This window comes from Salvelinus alpinus, chromosome 37 (genome assembly GCF_045679555.1).
Source record: "Salvelinus alpinus chromosome 37, SLU_Salpinus.1, whole genome shotgun sequence".
NCBI lineage: Eukaryota > Metazoa > Chordata > Actinopteri > Salmoniformes > Salmonidae > Salvelinus > Salvelinus alpinus.
The window spans coordinates 15,652,623-15,673,643 of NC_092122.1; the positions used below are offsets into that span (position 1 = coordinate 15,652,623).

General features: G+C 49.6%; 1 protein-coding gene across 9 annotated transcripts in view; it reads right to left on the bottom strand.

The window, feature by feature from the left end:
• LOC139566028 (membrane-associated guanylate kinase, WW and PDZ domain-containing protein 2-like) overlaps nt 1-21,021 on the bottom strand; it is a 268,774-nt gene that overhangs the window by 175,321 nt on the left and 72,432 nt on the right. For all 9 annotated transcript variants that reach the window (XM_071386857.1, XM_071386856.1, XM_071386859.1 and 6 more), the window contains exon 2: nt 20,471-20,587. In XM_071386857.1, coding sequence (XP_071242958.1) covers nt 20,471-20,587 — 117 coding nt within the window. The remainder of the gene's footprint in view (nt 1-20,470; nt 20,588-21,021) is intronic.

Consider the following 21,021-nt stretch of genomic DNA (forward strand, 5'->3'; position numbering starts at 1 on the left):
GTCTGTACTGTACTGTGGCCTTGGCTCTGTCCTACAGCTCTGTACTGTGCCGTGGCCTTGGCTCTGTCCTACAGCTCTGTACTGTACTGTGGCCTTGTCTCTGTCCTACAGCTCTGTACTGTGCTGTGGCCTTGGCTCTGTCCTACAGCTCTGTACTGTGCTGTGGCCTTGGCTCTGTCCTACAGCTCTGTACTGTACTGTGGCCTTGTCTCTGTCCTACAGGTCTGTACTGTACTGTGGCCTTGGCTCTGTCCTACAGCTCTGTACTGTGCTGTGGCCTTGGCTGTGTCCTACAGGTCTGTACTGTACTGTGGCCTTGTCTCTGTCCTACAGCTCTGTACTGTACTGTGGCCTTGTCTCTGTCCTACAGGTCTGTACTGTACTGTGGCCTTGGCTCTGTCCTACAGCTCTGTACTGTGCTGTGGCCTTGGCTCTGTCCTACAGGTCTGTACTGTACTGTGGCCTTGTCTCTGTCCTACAGCTCTGTACTGTACTGTGGCCTTGTCTCTGTCCTACAGGTCTGTACTGTACTGTGGCCATGGCTCTGTCCTACAGCTCTGTACTGTGGCCTTGTCTCTGTCCTACAGGTCTGTACTGTACTGTGGCCTTGTCTCTGTCCTACAGCTCTGTACTGTACTGTGGCCTTGTCTCTGTCCTACAGGTCTGTACTGTACTGTGGCCTTGGCTCTGTCCTACAGCTCTGTACTGTACTGTGGCCTTGTCTCTGTCCTACAGGTCTGTACTGTACTGTGGCCTTGGCTCTGTCCTACAGCTCTGTACTGTGGCCTTGTCTCTGTCCTACAGGTCTGTACTGTACTGTGGCCTTGTCTCTGTCCTACAGCTCTGTACTGTACTGTGGCCTTGTCTCTGTCCTACAGGTCTGTACTGTACTGTGGCCTTGGCTCTGTCCTACAGCTCTGTACTGTACTGTGGCCTTGGCTCTGTCCTACAGCTCTGTACTGTACTGTGGCCTTGTCTCTGTCCTACAGCTCTGTACTGTACTGTGGCCTTGGCTCTGTCCTACAGGTCTGTACTGTACTGTGGCCTTGGCTCTGTCCTACAGCTCTGTACTGTACTGTGGCCTTGTCTCTGTCCTACAGGTCTGTACTGTACTGTGGCCTTGGCTCTGTCCTACAGCTCTGTACTGTGGCCTTGTCTCTGTCCTACAGGTCTGTACTGTACTGTGGCCTTGGCTCTGTCCTACAGCTCTGTACTGTGCCGTGGCCTTGGCTCTGTCCTACAGGTCTGTACTGTACTGTGGCCTTGTCTCTGTCCTACAGCTCTGTACTGTGCTGTGGCCTTGTCTCTGTCCTACAGGTCTGTACTGTACTGTGGCCTTGGCTCTGTCCTACAGCTCTGTACTGTGGCCTTGTCTCTGTCCTACAGGTCTGTACTGTACTGTGGCCTTGTCTCTGTCCTACAGCTCTGTACTGTACTGTGGCCTTGTCTCTGTCCTACAGGTCTGTACTGTACTGTGGCCTTGGCTCTGTCCTACAGCTCTGTACTGTACTGTGGCCTTGTCTCTGTCCTACAGCTCTGTACTGTACTGTGGCCTTGTCTCTGTCCTACAGGTCTGTACTGTACTGTGGCCTTGTCTCTGTCCTACAGGTCTGTACTGTACTGTGGTCTTGGCTCTGTCCTACAGCTCTGTACTGTACTGTGGCCTTGTCTCTGTCCTACAGGTCTGTACTGTACTGTGGCCTTGGCTCTGTCCTACAGCTCTGTACTGTGGCCTTGTCTCTGTCCTACAGGTCTGTACTGTACTGTGGCCTTGGCTCTGTCCTACAGCTCTGTACTGTGCCGTGGCCTTGGCTCTGTCCTACAGGTCTGTACTGTACTGTGGCCTTGTCTCTGTCCTACAGCTCTGTACTGTACTGTGGCCTTGTCTCTGTCCTACAGCTCTGCACTGTACTGTGGCCTTGTCTCTGTCCTACAGCTCTGCACTGTACTGTGGCCTTGTCTCTGTCCTACAGCTCTGTACTGTACTGTGGCCTTGTCTCTGTCCTACAGCTCTGTACTGTACTGTGCAGTGGCCTTGGCTCTGTCCTACAGCTCTGTACTGTACTGTGGCATTGGCTCTGTCCTACAGCTCTGTACTGTACTGTGGCCTTGTCTCTGTCCTACAGCTCTGTACTGTGCTGTGGCCTTGGCTCTGTCCTACAGCTCTGTACTGTGCTGTACTGTGGCCTTGGCTCTGTCCTACAGCTCTGTACTGTGCTGTGGCCTTGGCTCTGTCCTACAGGTCTGTACTGTGCTGTACTGTGGCCTTGTCTCTGTCCTACAGCTCTGTACTGTACTGTGGCCTTGTCTCTGTCCTACAGGTCTGTACTGTACTGTGGCCTTGGCTCTGTCCTACAGCTCTGTACTGTGCTGTGGCCTTGGCTCTGTCCTACAGGTCTGTACTGTACTGTGGCCTTGTCTCTGTCCTACAGCTCTGTACTGTACTGTGGCCTTGTCTCTGTCCTACAGGTCTGTACTGTACTGTGGCCTTGGCTCTGTCCTACAGCTCTGTACTGTGGCCTTGTCTCTGTCCTACAGGTCTGTACTGTACTGTGGCCTTGTCTCTGTCCTACAGCTCTGTACTGTACTGTGGCCTTGTCTCTGTCCTACAGGTCTGTACTGTACTGTGGCCTTGGCTCTGTCCTACAGCTCTGTACTGTACTGTGGCCTTGGCTCTGTCCTACAGCTCTGTACTGTACTGTGGCCTTGGCTCTGTCCTACAGCTCTGTACTGTACTGTGGCCTTGTCTCTGTCCTACAGCTCTGTACTGTACTGTGGCCTTGGCTCTGTCCTACAGGTCTGTACTGTACTGTGGCCTTGGCTCTGTCCTACAGCTCTGTACTGTACTGTGGCCTTGTCTCTGTCCTACAGGTCTGTACTGTACTGTGGCCTTGGCTCTGTCCTACAGCTCTGTACTGTGGCCTTGTCTCTGTCCTACAGGTCTGTACTGTACTGTGGCCTTGGCTCTGTCCTACAGCTCTGTACTGTGCCGTGGCCTTGGCTCTGTCCTACAGCTCTGTACTGTACTGTGGCCTTGTCTCTGTCCTACAGCTCTGTACTGTGCTGTGGCCTTGGCTCTGTCCTACAGCTCTGTACTGTGCTGTGGCCTTGGCTCTGTCCTACAGCTCTGTACTGTACTGTGGCCTTGTCTCTGTCCTACAGGTCTGTACTGTACTGTGGCCTTGGCTCTGTCCTACAGCTCTGTACTGTGCTGTGGCCTTGGCTCTGTCCTACAGGTCTGTACTGTACTGTGGCCTTGTCTCTGTCCTACAGCTCTGTACTGTACTGTGGCCTTGTCTCTGTCCTACAGGTCTGTACTGTACTGTGGCCTTGGCTCTGTCCTACAGCTCTGTACTGTGCTGTGGCCTTGGCTCTGTCCTACAGGTCTGTACTGTACTGTGGCCTTGTCTCTGTCCTACAGCTCTGTACTGTACTGTGGCCTTGTCTCTGTCCTACAGGTCTGTACTGTACTGTGGCCATGGCTCTGTCCTACAGCTCTGTACTGTGGCCTTGTCTCTGTCCTACAGGTCTGTACTGTACTGTGGCCTTGTCTCTGTCCTACAGCTCTGTACTGTACTGTGGCCTTGTCTCTGTCCTACAGGTCTGTACTGTACTGTGGCCTTGGCTCTGTCCTACAGCTCTGTACTGTACTGTGGCCTTGTCTCTGTCCTACAGGTCTGTACTGTACTGTGGCCTTGGCTCTGTCCTACAGCTCTGTACTGTGGCCTTGTCTCTGTCCTACAGGTCTGTACTGTACTGTGGCCTTGTCTCTGTCCTACAGCTCTGTACTGTACTGTGGCCTTGTCTCTGTCCTACAGGTCTGTACTGTACTGTGGCCTTGGCTCTGTCCTACAGCTCTGTACTGTACTGTGGCCTTGGCTCTGTCCTACAGCTCTGTACTGTACTGTGGCCTTGTCTCTGTCCTACAGCTCTGTACTGTACTGTGGCCTTGGCTCTGTCCTACAGGTCTGTACTGTACTGTGGCCTTGGCTCTGTCCTACAGCTCTGTACTGTACTGTGGCCTTGTCTCTGTCCTACAGGTCTGTACTGTACTGTGGCCTTGGCTCTGTCCTACAGCTCTGTACTGTGGCCTTGTCTCTGTCCTACAGGTCTGTACTGTACTGTGGCCTTGGCTCTGTCCTACAGCTCTGTACTGTGCCGTGGCCTTGGCTCTGTCCTACAGGTCTGTACTGTACTGTGGCCTTGTCTCTGTCCTACAGCTCTGTACTGTGCTGTGGCCTTGTCTCTGTCCTACAGCTCTGTACTGTGCTGTGGCCTTGGCTCTGTCCTACAGCTCTGTACTGTACTGTGGCCTTGTCTCTGTCCTACAGGTCTGTACTGTACTGTGGCCTTGGCTCTGTCCTACAGCTCTGTACTGTGCTGTGGCCTTGGCTCTGTCCTACAGGTCTGTACTGTACTGTGGCCTTGTCTCTGTCCTACAGCTCTGTACTGTACTGTGGCCTTGTCTCTGTCCTACAGGTCTGTACTGTACTGTGGCCTTGGCTCTGTCCTACAGCTCTGTACTGTGCTGTGGCCTTGGCTCTGTCCTACAGGTCTGTACTGTACTGTGGCCTTGTCTCTGTCCTACAGCTCTGTACTGTACTGTGGCCTTGTCTCTGTCCTACAGGTCTGTACTGTACTGTGGCCTTGGCTCTGTCCTACAGCTCTGTACTGTGGCCTTGTCTCTGTCCTACAGGTCTGTACTGTACTGTGGCCTTGTCTCTGTCCTACAGCTCTGTACTGTACTGTGGCCTTGTCTCTGTCCTACAGGTCTGTACTGTACTGTGGCCTTGGCTCTGTCCTACAGCTCTGTACTGTACTGTGGCCTTGTCTCTGTCCTACAGCTCTGTACTGTACTGTGGCCTTGTCTCTGTCCTACAGGTCTGTACTGTACTGTGGCCTTGTCTCTGTCCTACAGGTCTGTACTGTACTGTGGTCTTGGCTCTGTCCTACAGCTCTGTACTGTACTGTGGCCTTGTCTCTGTCCTACAGGTCTGTACTGTACTGTGGCCTTGGCTCTGTCCTACAGCTCTGTACTGTGGCCTTGTCTCTGTCCTACAGGTCTGTACTGTACTGTGGCCTTGGCTCTGTCCTACAGCTCTGTACTGTGCCGTGGCCTTGGCTCTGTCCTACAGGTCTGTACTGTACTGTGGCCTTGTCTCTGTCCTACAGCTCTGTACTGTACTGTGGCCTTGTCTCTGTCCTACAGCTCTGCACTGTACTGTGGCCTTGTCTCTGTCCTACAGCTCTGCACTGTACTGTGGCCTTGTCTCTGTCCTACAGCTCTGTACTGTACTGTGGCCTTGTCTCTGTCCTACAGCTCTGTACTGTACTGTGCAGTGGCCTTGGCTCTGTCCTACAGCTCTGTACTGTACTGTGGCATTGGCTCTGTCCTACAGCTCTGTACTGTACTGTGGCCTTGTCTCTGTCCTACAGCTCTGTACTGTGCTGTGGCCTTGGCTCTGTCCTACAGCTCTGTACTGTGCTGTACTGTGGCCTTGGCTCTGTCCTACAGCTCTGTACTGTGCTGTGGCCTTGGCTCTGTCCTACAGGTCTGTACTGTGCTGTACTGTGGCCTTGTCTCTGTCCTACAGCTCTGTACTGTACTGTGGCCTTGTCTCTGTCCTACAGGTCTGTACTGTACTGTGGCCTTGGCTCTGTCCTACAGCTCTGTACTGTGCTGTGGCCTTGGCTCTGTCCTACAGGTCTGTACTGTACTGTGGCCTTGTCTCTGTCCTACAGCTCTGTACTGTACTGTGGCCTTGTCTCTGTCCTACAGGTCTGTACTGTACTGTGGCCTTGGCTCTGTCCTACAGCTCTGTACTGTGGCCTTGTCTCTGTCCTACAGGTCTGTACTGTACTGTGGCCTTGTCTCTGTCCTACAGCTCTGTACTGTACTGTGGCCTTGTCTCTGTCCTACAGGTCTGTACTGTACTGTGGCCTTGGCTCTGTCCTACAGCTCTGTACTGTACTGTGGCCTTGGCTCTGTCCTACAGCTCTGTACTGTACTGTGGCCTTGTCTCTGTCCTACAGGTCTGTACTGTACTGTGGCCTTGGCTCTGTCCTACAGGTCTGTACTGTACTGTGGCCTTGGCTCTGTCCTACAGCTCTGTACTGTACTGTGGCCTTGTCTCTGTCCTACAGGTCTGTACTGTACTGTGGCCTTGTCTCTGTCCTACAGGTCTGTACTGTACTGTGGCCTTGGCTCTGTCCTACAGCTCTGTACTGTGGCCTTGTCTCTGTCCTACAGGTCTGTACTGTACTGTGGCCTTGGCTCTGTCCTACAGCTCTGTACTGTGCCGTGGCCTTGGCTCTGTCCTACAGGTCTGTACTGTACTGTGGCCTTGTCTCTGTCCTACAGCTCTGTACTGTGCTGTGGCCTTGTCTCTGTCCTACAGCTCTGTACTGTGCTGTGGCCTTGGCTCTGTCCAACAGCTCTGTACTGTACTGTGGCCTTGTCTCTGTCCTACAGGTCTGTACTGTACTGTGGCCTTGGCTCTGTCCTACAGCTCTGTACTGTGCTGTGGCCTTGGCTCTGTCCTACAGGTCTGTACTGTACTGTGGCCTTGTCTCTGTCCTACAGCTCTGTACTGTACTGTGGCCTTGTCTCTGTCCTACAGGTCTGTACTGTACTGTGGCCTTGGCTCTGTCCTACAGCTCTGTACTGTGGCCTTGTCTCTGTCCTACAGGTCTGTACTGTACTGTGGCCTTGTCTCTGTCCTACAGCTCTGTACTGTACTGTGGCCTTGTCTCTGTCCTACAGGTCTGTACTGTACTGTGGCCTTGGCTCTGTCCTACAGCTCTGTACTGTACTGTGGCCTTGTCTCTGTCCTACAGCTCTGTACTGTACTGTGGCCTTGTCTCTGTCCTACAGGTCTGTACTGTACTGTGGCCTTGTCTCTGTCCTACAGGTCTGTACTGTACTGTGGCCTTGGCTCTGTCCTACAGCTCTGTACTGTACTGTGGCCTTGTCTCTGTCCTACAGGTCTGTACTGTACTGTGGCCTTGGCTCTGTCCTACAGCTCTGTACTGTACTGTACTGTGGCCTTGGCTCTGTTCTACAGCTCTGTACTGTACTGTACTGTACTGTGGCCTTGGCTCTGTCCTACAGCTCTGTACTATACTGTGGCCTTGGCTCTGTCCTACAGCTCTGTACTGTACTGTGGCCTTGGCTCTGTCCTACAGCTCTGTACTGTACTGTGGCCTTGGCTCTGTCCTACAGCTCTGTACTATACTGTGCCTTGGCTCTGTCCTACAGCTCTGTACTGTACTGTGGCCTTGGCTCTGTCCTACAGCTCTGTACTGTACTGTGCTGTGGCCTTGGCTCTGTCCTACAGCTCTGTACTGTACTGTACTGTACTGTGGCCTTGTCTCTGTCCTACAGGTCTGTACTGTACTGTGGCCTTGTCTCTGTCCTACAGCTCTGTACTGTACTGTGGCCTTGGCTCTGTCCTACAGCTCTGTACTGTACTGTGGCCTTGTCTCTGTCCTACAGCTCTGTACTGTACTGTGGCCTTGGCTCTGTCCTACAGCTCTGTACTGTGCTGTGGCCTTGGCTCTGTCCTACAGCTCTGTACTGTGCTGTGGCCTTGTCTCTGTCCTACAGCTCTGTACTGTACTGTGGCCTTGTCTCTGTCCTACAGGTCTGTACTGTACTGTGGCCTTGGCTCTGTCCTACAGCTCTGTACTGTGGCCTTGTCTCTGTCCTACAGGTCTGTACTGTACTGTGGCCTTGGCTCTGTCCTACAGCTCTGTACTGTGCTGTGGCCTTGGCTCTGTCCTACAGGTCTGTACTGTACTGTGGCCTTGTCTCTGTCCTACAGGTCTGTACTGTACTGTGGCCTTGGCTCTGTCCTACAGCTCTGTACTGTACTGTGGCCTTGTCTCTGTCCTACAGCTCTGTACTGTACTGTGGCCTTGTCTCTGTCCTACAGGTCTGTACTGTACTGTGGCCTTGTCTCTGTCCTACAGGTCTGTACTGTACTGTGGTCTTGGCTCTGTCCTACAGCTCTGTACTGTACTGTGGCCTTGTCTCTGTCCTACAGGTCTGTACTGTACTGTGGCCTTGGCTCTGTCCTACAGCTCTGTACTGTGGCCTTGTCTCTGTCCTACAGGTCTGTACTGTACTGTGGCCTTGGCTCTGTCCTACAGCTCTGTACTGTGCCGTGGCCTTGGCTCTGTCCTACAGCTCTGTACTGTACTGTGGCCTTGTCTCTGTCCTACAGCTCTGTACTGTACTGTGGCCTTGTCTCTGTCCTACAGCTCTGCACTGTACTGTGGCCTTGTCTCTGTCCTACAGCTCTGCACTGTACTGTGGCCTTGTCTCTGTCCTACAGCTCTGTACTGTACTGTGGCCTTGTCTCTGTCCTACAGCTCTGTACTGTACTGTGCAGTGGCCTTGGCTCTGTCCTACAGCTCTGTACTGTACTGTGGCCTTGGCTCTGTCCTACAGCTCTGTACTGTGCTGTACTGTGGCCTTGGCTCTGTCCTACAGCTCTGTACTGTACTGTGGCCTTGTCTCTGTCCTACAGCTCTGTACTGTACTGTGGCCTTGTCTCTGTCCTACAGCTCTGTACTGTACTGTGGCCTTGGCTCTGTCCTACAGCTCTGTACTGTACTGTGGCCTTGTCTCTGTCCTACAGCTCTGTACTGTACTGTGGCCTTGGCTCTGTCCTACAGCTCTGTACTGTACTGTGGCCTTGGCTCTGTCCTACAGCCCTGTACTGTGGCCTTGGCTCTGTCCTACATGTCTGTACTGTACTGTGGCCTTGGCTCTGTCCTACAGCTCTGTACTGTACTGTACTGTGGCCTTGGCTCTGTCCTACAGGTCTGTACTGTACTGTACTGTGGCCTTGGCTCTGTCCTACAGCTCTGTACTGCACTGTACTGTGGCCTTGGCTCTGTCCTACAGCTCTGTACTGTACTGTACTGTACTGTGGCCTTGGCTCTGTCCTACAGCTCTGTACTATACTGTGGCCTTGGCTCTGTCCTACAGCTCTGTACTGTACTGTGGCCTTGGCTCTGTCCTACAGCTCTGTACTGTACTGTGGCCTTGGCTCTGTCCTACAGCTCTGTACTATACTGTGGCCTTGGCTCTGTCCTACAGCTCTGTAATGTACTGTGCTGTGGCCTTGGCTCTGTCCTACAGCTCTGTACTGTACTGTACTGTACTGTGGCCTTGTCTCTGTCCTACAGGTCTGTACTGTACTGTACTGTACTGTGGCCTTGGCTCTGTCCTACAGCTCTGTACTGTACTGTGGCCTTGGCTCTGTCCTACAGCTCTGTACTGTACTGTACTGTACTGTGGCCTTGGCTCTGTCCTACAGCTCTGTACTGTACTGTACTGTACTGTGGCCTTGTCTCTGTCCTACAGGTCTGTACTGTACTGTGGCCTTGTCTCTGTCCTACAGCTCTGTACTGTACTGTGGCCTTGGCTCTGTCCTACAGCTCTGTACTGTACTGTGGCCTTGTCTCTGTCCTACAGCTCTGTACAGTACTGTGGCCTTGGCTCTGTCCTACAGCTCTGTACTGTACTGTACTGTGGCCTTGTCTCTGTCCTACAGCTCTGTACTGTACTGTGGCCTTGGCTCTGTCCTACAGCTCTGTACTGTGCTGTGGCCTTGGCTCTGTCCTACAGGTCTGTACTGTGCTGTACTGTGGCCTTGGCTCTGTCCTACAGCTCTGTACTGTGGCCTTGGCGCTGTCCTACAGCTCTGTACTGTACTGTGGCCTTGGCTCTGTCCTACAGGTCTGTACTGTGCTGTACTGTGGCCTTGGCTCTGTCCTACAGCCCTGTACTGTGGCCTTGGCTCTGTCCTACAGCTCTGTACTGTACTGTGGCCTTGGCTCTGTCCTACAGCTCTGTACTGTACTGGAGGGAAGACACTGACCATGGGAGGAGACTGAAGTTCATATAGGTCCATACATTCCATTATTCAACACAACACGTTATCATAGCAATTAGGCTTCATTTTAATTTAGATTCTTACTCCATGTCTAGGAATGATTGGTTTACAACAAGGTAAAGAAATGTTTGAGTTCTGCAAGTCTTAGTGTTACTGGTGCAGAACAGAACAGCCAGTTAGTGTGAGACACTGCAGGAGAGAGAAAGGGGTGGCGAGGAGAGGAGAGAGAGAAGAGTGGCGAGGAGAGGAGAGAGAGAAGGGTGGTGAGGAGAGGAGAGAGAGATGGGTGGTGAGGAGAGGAGAGAGAGAAGGGTGGTGAGGAGAGGAGAGAGAGAGAAGGGTGGTGAGGAGAGGAGAGAGAGAAGGGTGGTGAGGAGAGGAGAGAGAGAGAAGGGTGGTGAGGAGAGGAGAGAGAGAAGGGTGGTGAGGAGAGGAGAGAGAAAGGGGTGGTGAGGAGAGGAGAGAGAGAAGGGTGGTGAGGAGAGGAGAGAGAGAAGGGTGGTGAGGAGAGGAGAGAGAGAAGGAGGAGGGGGTGAATCTGTCATGTGAGACTGGTCAGAGTGACACTGATATTACACAACAGAATACCTGGCACGGCATCACACACAGAAACAAACACAAATCCCAACTCACTGTTACACACCAACACACAGAAATCACGCCAATCACACACTCAGGAGGGATGCAGAATATTGAGCAAATGTGTTTGTGGGAGTATGTGTGTGGGAGTATGTGTGGGAGTGTTTGGGTGTTTTAGTGTGATTACATGTAAAAGTTGTCTCCATGTCAATGTAAGTGAGACTTCATCTATTAATTTCATCAAATGAGGGTGAGGGGGAAAAAATTAAGTGATAGTCAAGTGAGGGCCTATGAAAGTTGTGTGTGTGTGTTTCATGTGTGCGCGTGCACACGTGTGCGTGTGTGATTGTGCATATAGTGTGTGTGATTCTAAATTTCAGTGTGTGTGAGTTAAAAAATGGATGTCATGCGTGTTTCTTCCTGAGTGATCGGCTCTTCTCCTCTCTGTGCCTCTGAGGAGTGTGTGTCCGTCCCGCCATCCTCCATCTGTCTGACATAATCGCCTGGATCTATGACTATTGACGCTGTAGACCCATGGCTGTGGAGCCATATCTGAACCCAGCCTAAATAGCATCCTCTGGCTATCCTACCTGTGGGGACCAGCGGCTGGGCTGGGGTTCTCATGGGCCTTTTACACTGCAGGGATTTACACCGGTGCTTGAACTAAACCCTAAGACTCAGAGAGACACACAGTGGGACAGGTAGGGAGACCCTGAGGAGAGGTATAAAGAGCTCCACTCACAGGCCTGGTCCTACCAGTGGACTGCTATAGCTGCTGCAGCCCATTAGGTCTCCTTCAGGAGTCAGATCTGAGCAGGGTGACTGCAGTCCACAACCAACTACTCACCTCTGAATCACAGACAGGCCAAGCCCAAAATAACCTCGGCAGTCACACACATAACTAAGAGAGAGAGGAGGGGAATTCTCACACACGTACATGGGAGAATGAAAGTGCGCGCGCACACACACACACGTACACACACCCCAGCATGCAAAACTGGTTGAAACGACGTCACACAAACACACAAAAAAAAAACCTTGAAGCCATATCAGATAAAAATCAAACATTCCCTCAAAAACAAGATATGAAACGGGGAACGTACTGTTTTTGCTTTCTACACAGTGAGTGACTTCACAGGGCTGTAATTCGGTAGGGCTCTCCACAGTGGTCCTCTATCTCTGTTGGCAAAACACGCATCTGTTGATTTTCTCTTTTCTTGTGATGCATCGCCACGTCGTGCCAGGAGGCGAGTCGCGAGTTGATTCGCTGAAAAGCACCCTCGATTCCAATCTGCCTTACGCCAGGTGCGCAAAGGAGGGAGAAAACAACTCTAGACCTTTTGGATAGATAAGCCTTCCTTTTAAAAATGGCCGTGGTACGGGTTTTCATTGACCTTTTGGAGATACGGCTCGTGGGCCCGGCCGTCGGAGGCAGTTTCCCATATTGCCGCTCTGTCACCTTGCCAGGTTTGCCAAAATGGATGCCAAACATTTAGGAAGAAGCCGGTGTAGTGGTAGTATTTTAAGTAACACAGGTAGAAGGTTCATTCCTTGGGATTAGCATGTGATTCAAAGACACTTTATGGGAACATCTTGTCTTGATGATGAGGCTGGAACTATAGCTCATCAACTGCCACAAATAAAAGGACTGTTACTTAAAAGGAGACTTACATGATGCCTGTCACTGTCCTCACACAGACAAAGGAAAAGGAGCTCCGTGACATCAGAAATCAGGTGTGTGTGTGTGTACATGCGTGTATTTCTGTATGTGTGTGTGTGTGTGTGTATGTCAGCCTGCCACAGTACATGATGTGAACACCAATGGGACATGAGCACAGTAGGAGGGCTGAGGAGGAGTCTGTCAGCACTGCCTTGTGTCTTAGTCATACAGGTTATCACTGAGGAGGAGCCAGTCAGCACTGCCTTGTGTCTTAGTCATACAGGTTATCACTGAGGAGGAGTCAGTCAGCACTGCCTTGTGTCTTAGTCATACAGGTTATCACTGAGGAGGAGCCAGTCAGCACTGCCTTGTGTCTTAGTCATACAGATTATCACTGAGGAGGAGCCAGTCAGCACTGCCTTGTGTCTTAGTCATACAGGTTATCACTGAGGAGGAGTCAGTCAGCACTGCCTTGTGTCTTAGTCATACAGGTTATCACGGAGGAGGAGGTTGGAATCAATGGAACAGAAATGGAACAGACATTTCCTCCACAAGTAACATTTCAGATATAGAATCCATCATTATAACGATACAGTAAGTCTGGAAAAAGCAACACTCTAGACTCAACATATCAGGGGTTGAAATCACTAGAGACACAGAAGTACTTAGCATGACTCAATCCCACAACGCAAGAGCACCAGCTCAATATTATCAACCAGTGGGTTGTAGGAACCAGATGGCTCACTGGGAGCTTCATGTCAAGGTGGCTCTAGGCTGAACACATCCAGTATCTGAGAAAGGGAAACATGTGGCAGGGTCTCAGACACACAGATCATGACCATGTTGCGTGTTCTATGTGTGGGGAGAAATGCACTCTTCTCTCTGGCTCTCTCTGGAGCCACATCTGCAGAAGAGCAATGCTTCACAGCTCATTCTCACTATGGCCTAACAACATCTGTGTCCCGCCCTGTCACTAAAAACCACCGGGCACAGAGCCTTTTCACTTTCACCATGATTGGCAGCCCACGCGGCCAATCGCATCAGTTTTATGACCTCAATCCTGTTATTGTATGTCCCTGTTTCTGGAGGGCCGTGCCTGTTTTTTCTCCGTTTAGAGAGAGAGAGAGAAAGAGAGAGTAAAAGAGAAAGAGAAAGCGAAGGAGGGAGAGGGAGAGAGAAAAGAAAGAGAGCGCGACATTGAGAAGCGTCACGCCTTCGAAGCAGGCAGGGAGTGGAGACAGGCGTTGCCATGGAAACCCCGGCTGGGCTCTAGTGAGTAAGTGAGCTGCTAAAGTGAGCGTGCTGTGCTGTGGCGTATGCGAGGGAGGGCGCCCGCGCCTGGCTTCGACCGATCTAACCTGAGGCTGAGTGAAGGATGAAGGGAGAAGGAGAGGGAGAGAGTCCAGACGGAGAGAAGGAGAACCAGAGCAGAGTCTGAGGTACAATTATAGTGTGAGACAGGGCTGATTGCACAAGCCTTAGATCTATAGAGCAGAGAAACAGGTCTCTGCTGTGGGTAACACACACACACACACACACACATGCATGAAGGAAGGAAGGAAGGAGCGCTCAGGAGCCATTATTATTATTATTCTATTGTTGCCATCAATCAAAAACACAAGGATAACAGGAATGGGACGTGAAAGAGACAGGAAAGGAGGGATGGATACCTGACAGATACCAGGAAACCCGCCTAACAAGCACATGCTCATCAGATAGTGAGCGAGGTAAAGCCTTTTGACTTGAGAAAGGTAGAGGATGACCCCCTACTGTGGCACACAGCTCTGACCAGTACCCAACAATCAGATCATCACAGACTCTCTCTCTCTCTCTCTCTCTCTCTCCCTCCCTCTCTCCCTCCCTCCCTCCCGGCACTTCTCATTAGTAAACACCCCCAGTGGTCTTTCCTCCCTACTATTAGCATACACTCAATGTCCCTCTGGGCAGCAGCCTCACCATTAACCACACACTCTGGTACACTAACTCCGCCCATTCTAACCCAATGCTCCCATTCCACATAGCAGCACATGCATGCACACAGACGCTGCAATGTCAATCGATGGCATGTCAAAGAGGGGGAAGTGAGGTAGAAACAAAGAGAAAGAGAGTGCACATTTTTCTTTTTAAGAGAGTTGAGACAGAGAGAATACTTAATCTCTGTCTCTCAATTCAAAGGGCTTTATTGGCATGGGAAATATATGTTTACATTGCCAAAGCAAGTGAAATAGATAATAAACAAAAATGTCCCATGATCCTGGCTCAAGTATCTATCCTTTGTCCCCTGATCCTGGCTCAAGTATCTATCTCCTGTTCCCTGATCCTGGCTCAAGTATCTATCTCCTGTCCCCTGACCCTGACTCAAGTATCTATCCTTTGTCCCCTGACCCTGGCTCAAGTATCTATCCCTTGTCCCCTGATCCTGGCTCAAGTATCTATCTCCTGTCCCCTGACACTGGATCAAGTATCTATCCTTTGTCCCCTGACCCTGGCTCAAGTATCTATCCCTTGTCCCCTGATCCTGGCTCAAGTATCTATCCCTTGTCCCCTGGTCCTGGCTCAAGTATATATCCCTTGTCCCCTGGTCCTGGCTCAAGTATATATCCCTTGTCCCCTGATCCTGGCTCAAGTATCTATCTCCTGTCCCCTGACCCTGGCTCAAGTATCTATCCCTTGTCCCCTGATCCTGGCTCAAGTATCTATCCCCTGTCCCCTGATCCTGGCTCAAGTATCTATTACTACCTTTGCCTCCCTCTCTCTTTCCTCTTCCTTTCGCTCTCTCTCTCTGCAGTATTCTACAGTGTCTTGGGAAAGTATTCACCCCCTTGGCATTTTTCCGATTTTGTTGCTTTACAACCTGGAATTAAAATTATTTTTTTGGGGGGTTTGTATCATTTGATTTAGACAACATGTCTACCACTTTGAAGATGCAAAATATGTTTTATTGTGAAACAAATAACAAATAAGACAAAAAACTGAAAACTTGAGCATGCATAACTATTCACCCCCCAAAGTCGATACTTTATAGAGCCACCTTTTGCAGCAATTACAGCTGCAAGTCTCTTGGGGTATGTCTCTATAAGCTTGGCACATCTAGCCACTGGGATTTTTGCCCATTCTTCAAGGCAAATCTGCTCCAGCTCCTTCAAGTTGGATGGGTTCTGCTGGTGTACAGCAATCTTTAAGTCATACTACAGGTTCTTGGATTGAGGTCTTGGCTTTGACTAGACCATTACAAGTCATTTAAATGTTTCCCCTTGAACCACTCAAGTGTTGCTTTAGCAGTGTGGTTAGGGTCATTGTCCTGCTGGAAGGTGAACCTCCGTCCCAGTCTCAAATCTCTGGAAGACTGAAACAGATTTCCCTCAAGAATTTCCCTGTATTTAACGACATCCATCATTCCTTCAATTCTGACCAGTTTCCCAGTCACTGCCGATGAAAAACATCCCCACAGCATGATGCTGCCAGCACCATGCTTCACTGTGGGGATGGTGTTCTCGGGGTGATGAGAGGTGTTGGGTTTGCACCAGACAAAGCATTTTCCTTGATGGCCAAAAAGTTCAAATTTAGTCTCATCTGATCAGAGTACCTTTTCCATATGTTTGGGGAGTCTCCCACATGCCTTTTGGCGAACACCAAACATGTTTGCTTATTTTTTTCTTTAAACAATGGCTTTTTTTCTGGCCACTCTTCCATAAAGCCCAGCTCTGTGGAGTGTACGGCTTAAAATTGTCCTATGGATAGATACTACAATCTCCGCTGTGGAGCTTTGCAGCTCCTTCAGGGTTATCTTTGGTTTTCTTTGTTGCCTCTCTGATTAACGCCCTCCTTGCCTGGTCCGTGAGTTTCTGCCCTTTCGGCAGGTTTGTTATGGTGCCATATACTTTAAATGTTTTAATATTGGATTTAATGGTGCTCTGTGGGATATTCAAAGTTTCAGATTATTTTTATAACCCAACCCTGATCTGTACTTCTCCACAACTTTGTCCCTGACCTGTTTGGAGAGCGCCTTGGTCTTCATGGTGCCGCTTGCTTGGTGGTGCCACTTGCTTAGTGGTGTTGCAGACTCTGGGGCCTTTCAGAACAGGTGTATATATACTGACATCATGTGACAGATCATGTGACACTTAGATTGCACACAGGTGGACTTTATTTAACTAATTATGTGATTTCTGAAGGTAATTGGTTGCACCAGATCTTATTTAGGGGCTTCATAGCAAAGGGGGTGAATACATATTCATGCACCACTTTTCCGCTTTTTTTTTTTTTATTTTATTTTTTGAAACAAGTTATTTTTTAAATTTCACTTCACCAATTTGGACTATTTTGTGTATGTCCATTACATGAAATCCAAATAAAAATCAATTTAAATTCCAGGTTGTAATGCAACAAAATAGGAAAAACACCAAGAGGGATAAATAGTTTTGCAAGGCACTGTACGTGTATGGGTGAGGTTGTTAGTAACAGGTCTCTTGGTCTCTCACTCTCATCCCATGAGGTGTGTCATCACTCTTTCCCCACACTCCCCTGCCCACTTCCACTCGGCCTGTCCCTGCTCTGTCTCTCATCTGTCCATCTCTCTCTCTCTCTCTCTCTCCTAGCACCACACGTTCCAGTCAATGGAAGTCCAAGGCCATGCAGCTACTGTGCTGCGGGAATAATGACTCACACTTCCTCTGATCATCCACTGCCAGTGCTCTCTCTTTCATTCCCCCTCCCTCCCTCCTTCCACAAATCCACCTCATGGAGTTATGGGAGAATAACACTGGTGCCCGCCTCTAACAAATAGGCCTTTTTGTACCTCTCATTTCCCTGTCCACAGAGGAGAGTCAAAATGGGCCTAATGAAATCTCCCTGACGTGCCTTGAAGAATGTCTCTCCATTATGGATACAGACAGATGGGCTGGAATGGCATGGCTAGGGTAATGCAGTATGAACGCACACACACACAGATGCGCCCACACACACAAGCAGACCCACACACACGCAGACCCACACGCACGCAGACCCACACGCACGCAGACCCACACGCACGCAGACCCACACGCACGCAGACCCACACACACGCAGACCCACACACACGCAGACCCACACACACACATTCACACTTCCAGTTAATAGCACCTAAGCTGACATTTTTGAGAGCAAATGTTGTATAGACAAATATCATGAGGACCATTAAACGAGTGAACACACATCACGGACAAACTGAAATGGTCCACCCAACAGCGCCACTTCAACCTCAGGCGGCTGAAGAAATTTGGCTTGGCATTTAAAATCATAACAAACTTTTACAGGTGCACAATTGAGAGCATCCTGTCGGGCTGTATCACCGCCTGGTACTGCAACTACATCGCCCGCAACCACAGGGCGAGGGTGGCTGCCATACGCATTACCAGGGGCAAACTACCTGCCCTCCAGGACACCTACACAACCCGATGTCACAGGAAGGCCAAAAATATCATCAAGGACAACAACCACCCGAGCCACTGCCTGTTCACCCCGCTATCATCCAGAAGACGAGGTCAGTACAGGTGCATCAAAGCTAGGACCGAGAGACTGAAAAACAGCTTCTATCTCAAGGCCATCAGACTGTTAAATAGCCATCACTAGCACATTAGAGACTGCTGCCCTATATACATAGACTTGAAATCACTGTCCACTTTAATACTTGGAACACTAGTCACTTGAATAATGTTTACATATTTTGCACTACTGGTCTCATACGGTATGTACAGTGGGGAGAACAAGTATTTGATACACTGCCGATTTTGCAGGTTTTCCTACTTACAAAGCATGTAGAGGTCTGTCATTTTTATCATAGGTACACTTCAACTGTGAGAGACGGAATCTAAAACAAAAATCCAGAAAATCACATTGTATGATTTTTAAGTAATTAATTTGCATTTTATTGCATGACATAAGTATTTGATCACCTACCAACCAGTAAGAATTCCGGCTCTCACAGACCTGTTAGTTTTTCTTTAAGAAGCCCTCCTGTTCTCCACTCATTACCTGTATTAACTGCACCTGTTTGAACTCGTTACCTGTATAAAAGACACCTGTCCACACACTCAATCAAACAGACTCCAACCTCTCCACAATGGCCAAGACCAGAGAGCTGTGTAAGGACATCAGGGATAAATTGTAGACCTGTACAAGGCTGGGATGGGCTACAGGACAATAGCCAAGCAGCTTGGTGAGAAGGCAACAACTGTTGGCACAATTATTAGAAAATGGAAGAAGTTCAAGATGACGGTCAATCACCCTCGGTCTGGGGCTCCATGCAAGATCTCACCTCGTGGGGCATCAATGATCATGAGGAATGTGAGGGATCAGCCCAGAACTACACGGCAGGACCTGGTCAATGACCTGAAGAGAGCTGGGACCACAGTCTCAAAGAAAACCATTAGTAACACACTACGCCGTCATGGATTAAAATCCTGCAGCGCACGCAAGGTCCCCCTGCTCAAGCCAGCGCATGTCCAGGCCCGTCTGAAGTTTGCCAATGACCATCTGGATGATCCAGAGGAGGAATGGGAGAAGGTCATGTGGTCTGATGAGACAAAAATAGAGCTTTTTGCTCTAAACTCCACTCGCCGTGTTTGGAGGAATAGAAGGATGAGTACAACCCCAAGAACACCATCCCAACCGTGAAGCATGGAGGTGGAAACATCATTCTTTGGGGATGCTTTTCTGCAAAGGGGACAGGACGACTGCACCGTATTGAGGGGAGGATGGATGGGGCCATGTATCGCGAGATCTTGACCAACAACCTCCTTCCCTCAGTAAGAGCATTGAAGATGGGTCGTGGCTGGGTCTTCCAGCATGACAACGACCCGAAACACACAGCCAGGGCAACTAAGGAGTGGCTCCGTAAGAAGCATCTCAAGGTCCTGGAGTGGCCTAGCCAGTCTCCAGACCTGAACCCAATAGAAAATCTTTGGAGGGAGCCGAAAGTCCGTATTGCCCAGCGACAGCCCCGAAACCTGAAGGATCTGGAGAAGGTCTGTATGGAGGAGTGGGCCAAAATCCCTGCTGCAGTGTGTGCAAACCTGGTCAAGAACTACAGGAAACGTATGATCTCTGTAATTGCAAACTAAGGTTTCTGTACCAAATATTCAGTTCTGCTTTTCTGATGTATCAAATACTTATGTCATGCAATAAAATGCAAATTAATTACTTAAAAATCATACAATGTGATTTTCTGGATTTTTGTTTTAGATTCCTTCTCTCACAGTTGAAGTGTACCTATGATAAAAATTACAGACCTCTACATGCTTTGTAAGTAGGAAAACCTGCAAAATTGTCAGTGTATCAAATACTTGTTCTCCCCACTGTATATACTGTATTCTATTCTACTGTATTTTAGTCTATGCTGCTCTGACAATTTGACTTGAAATGTGTGTGTATAGTGTGTATTGTTGTGAAATTGTTAGACATTGCTTGTTTGATATAACTGCACTGTTGAAACTAGAAACACAAGCATTTCGCTACACCCGCAATAGCACATGTATGTGACCAATAAAATGTGATGTTGTGGATTAAACATCATCTCCTCCATAACATCATGACAAATAAGAACCTTGATGAGAAAACCTTATGCAGTGTCTACAGTATATTCATCTATATGCATTGTTGCCAATTAAACATAACAAACATGACTATTTAATCTCTGTTGACTGTTTCAGTCTAAATGCTGTCTAGGAGCACTGCTTCACACATACACACATTCCATTAGTAGGCCAACGCTCTCCAAATGCAGTGCTGGAGGGCTGGCTAGATAGTCTCCCAGCTCAATTGACTAAAACTGGCATGGTTTTACAATAAATAGGCCTTAACCATGGTGCCCGCCTGCCTGCTGAGATTCAGGTGCTGATTACAGAACTGCGCTGCCAAGGTTCAATCTGAGTCCACCCTCCGCTGAGACAGGCGGCTGCAGGAGGCCAGGTTCATCCCTCCAGCCAAATCATGAAGCTGGATCATCCATTACTGAACCCAGCCAGACCAACAGAGAGTCAGCAGCTGCTGAAGAAGCGGAGGCTGGGAGTGAAGACAGCAGATTCAAATGCCAATGTATTTCAACGATTGGAGGGAATCTACATGTTGTGTATCTATTTTACTTATTCCCAAGTTTGGAGAGTGAGATTTGAACCAGATCTGTGGATATCTCACAGCTAGTTTTTCCAGGTGGCATGGCCAGGAAACATGGAAGATTCTGTGTGTTATTGGACAGGTAGGCTGGGGTGGATGAAGAATATCTCCCTGTGAGAGGGCGAGAGGGACACCAGGTAAGAGATTGGGGACTGGGTCAGGGGGGGTTACTCACAGGGTATGGTGCGGAGGTAGAGGTTGTCTCTAATGATCTGCTGGAGCTCGTGGTCCACTGAGGCCTTCTGGAAGCGCAGGTTGAGGTAGTGACGCAGGTCCTTGTCTATGACGCCCCCTGGAGGAAAAGACCAATAACAACTCGGTAAGGCCTAAGAGCAGGTGTCATGGTCAGGGCCAGGAGTTTGTCCTGATCACGTGACCAGCAGTACGTTTTTCCTGTGGTCTGGAAAAACTCAACAGTCAAACCCATGATGTCACAATGGACAATATTAGCATATTATGCAAACAAACACCAAAGCATGAACCAGTGTGAGCTCTATCAATCAATCAATCACATTTATTTATAAAGTCCTTTTTACATCAGCAGTTGTCACAAAGTACTTTTACAGAAACCCAGCCTAAACCCCCAGAGAGCAAGCAATACAGATACAGAAGCAAGGTTCTATCGGTTCAACATCTGTCAACACAGCCGTTGGATTGGGAGTGAGGGTGTAAATTGGTGAATGAGGCAAACATGTGTTGAGAGAAATGTCTACACATCTAGACATA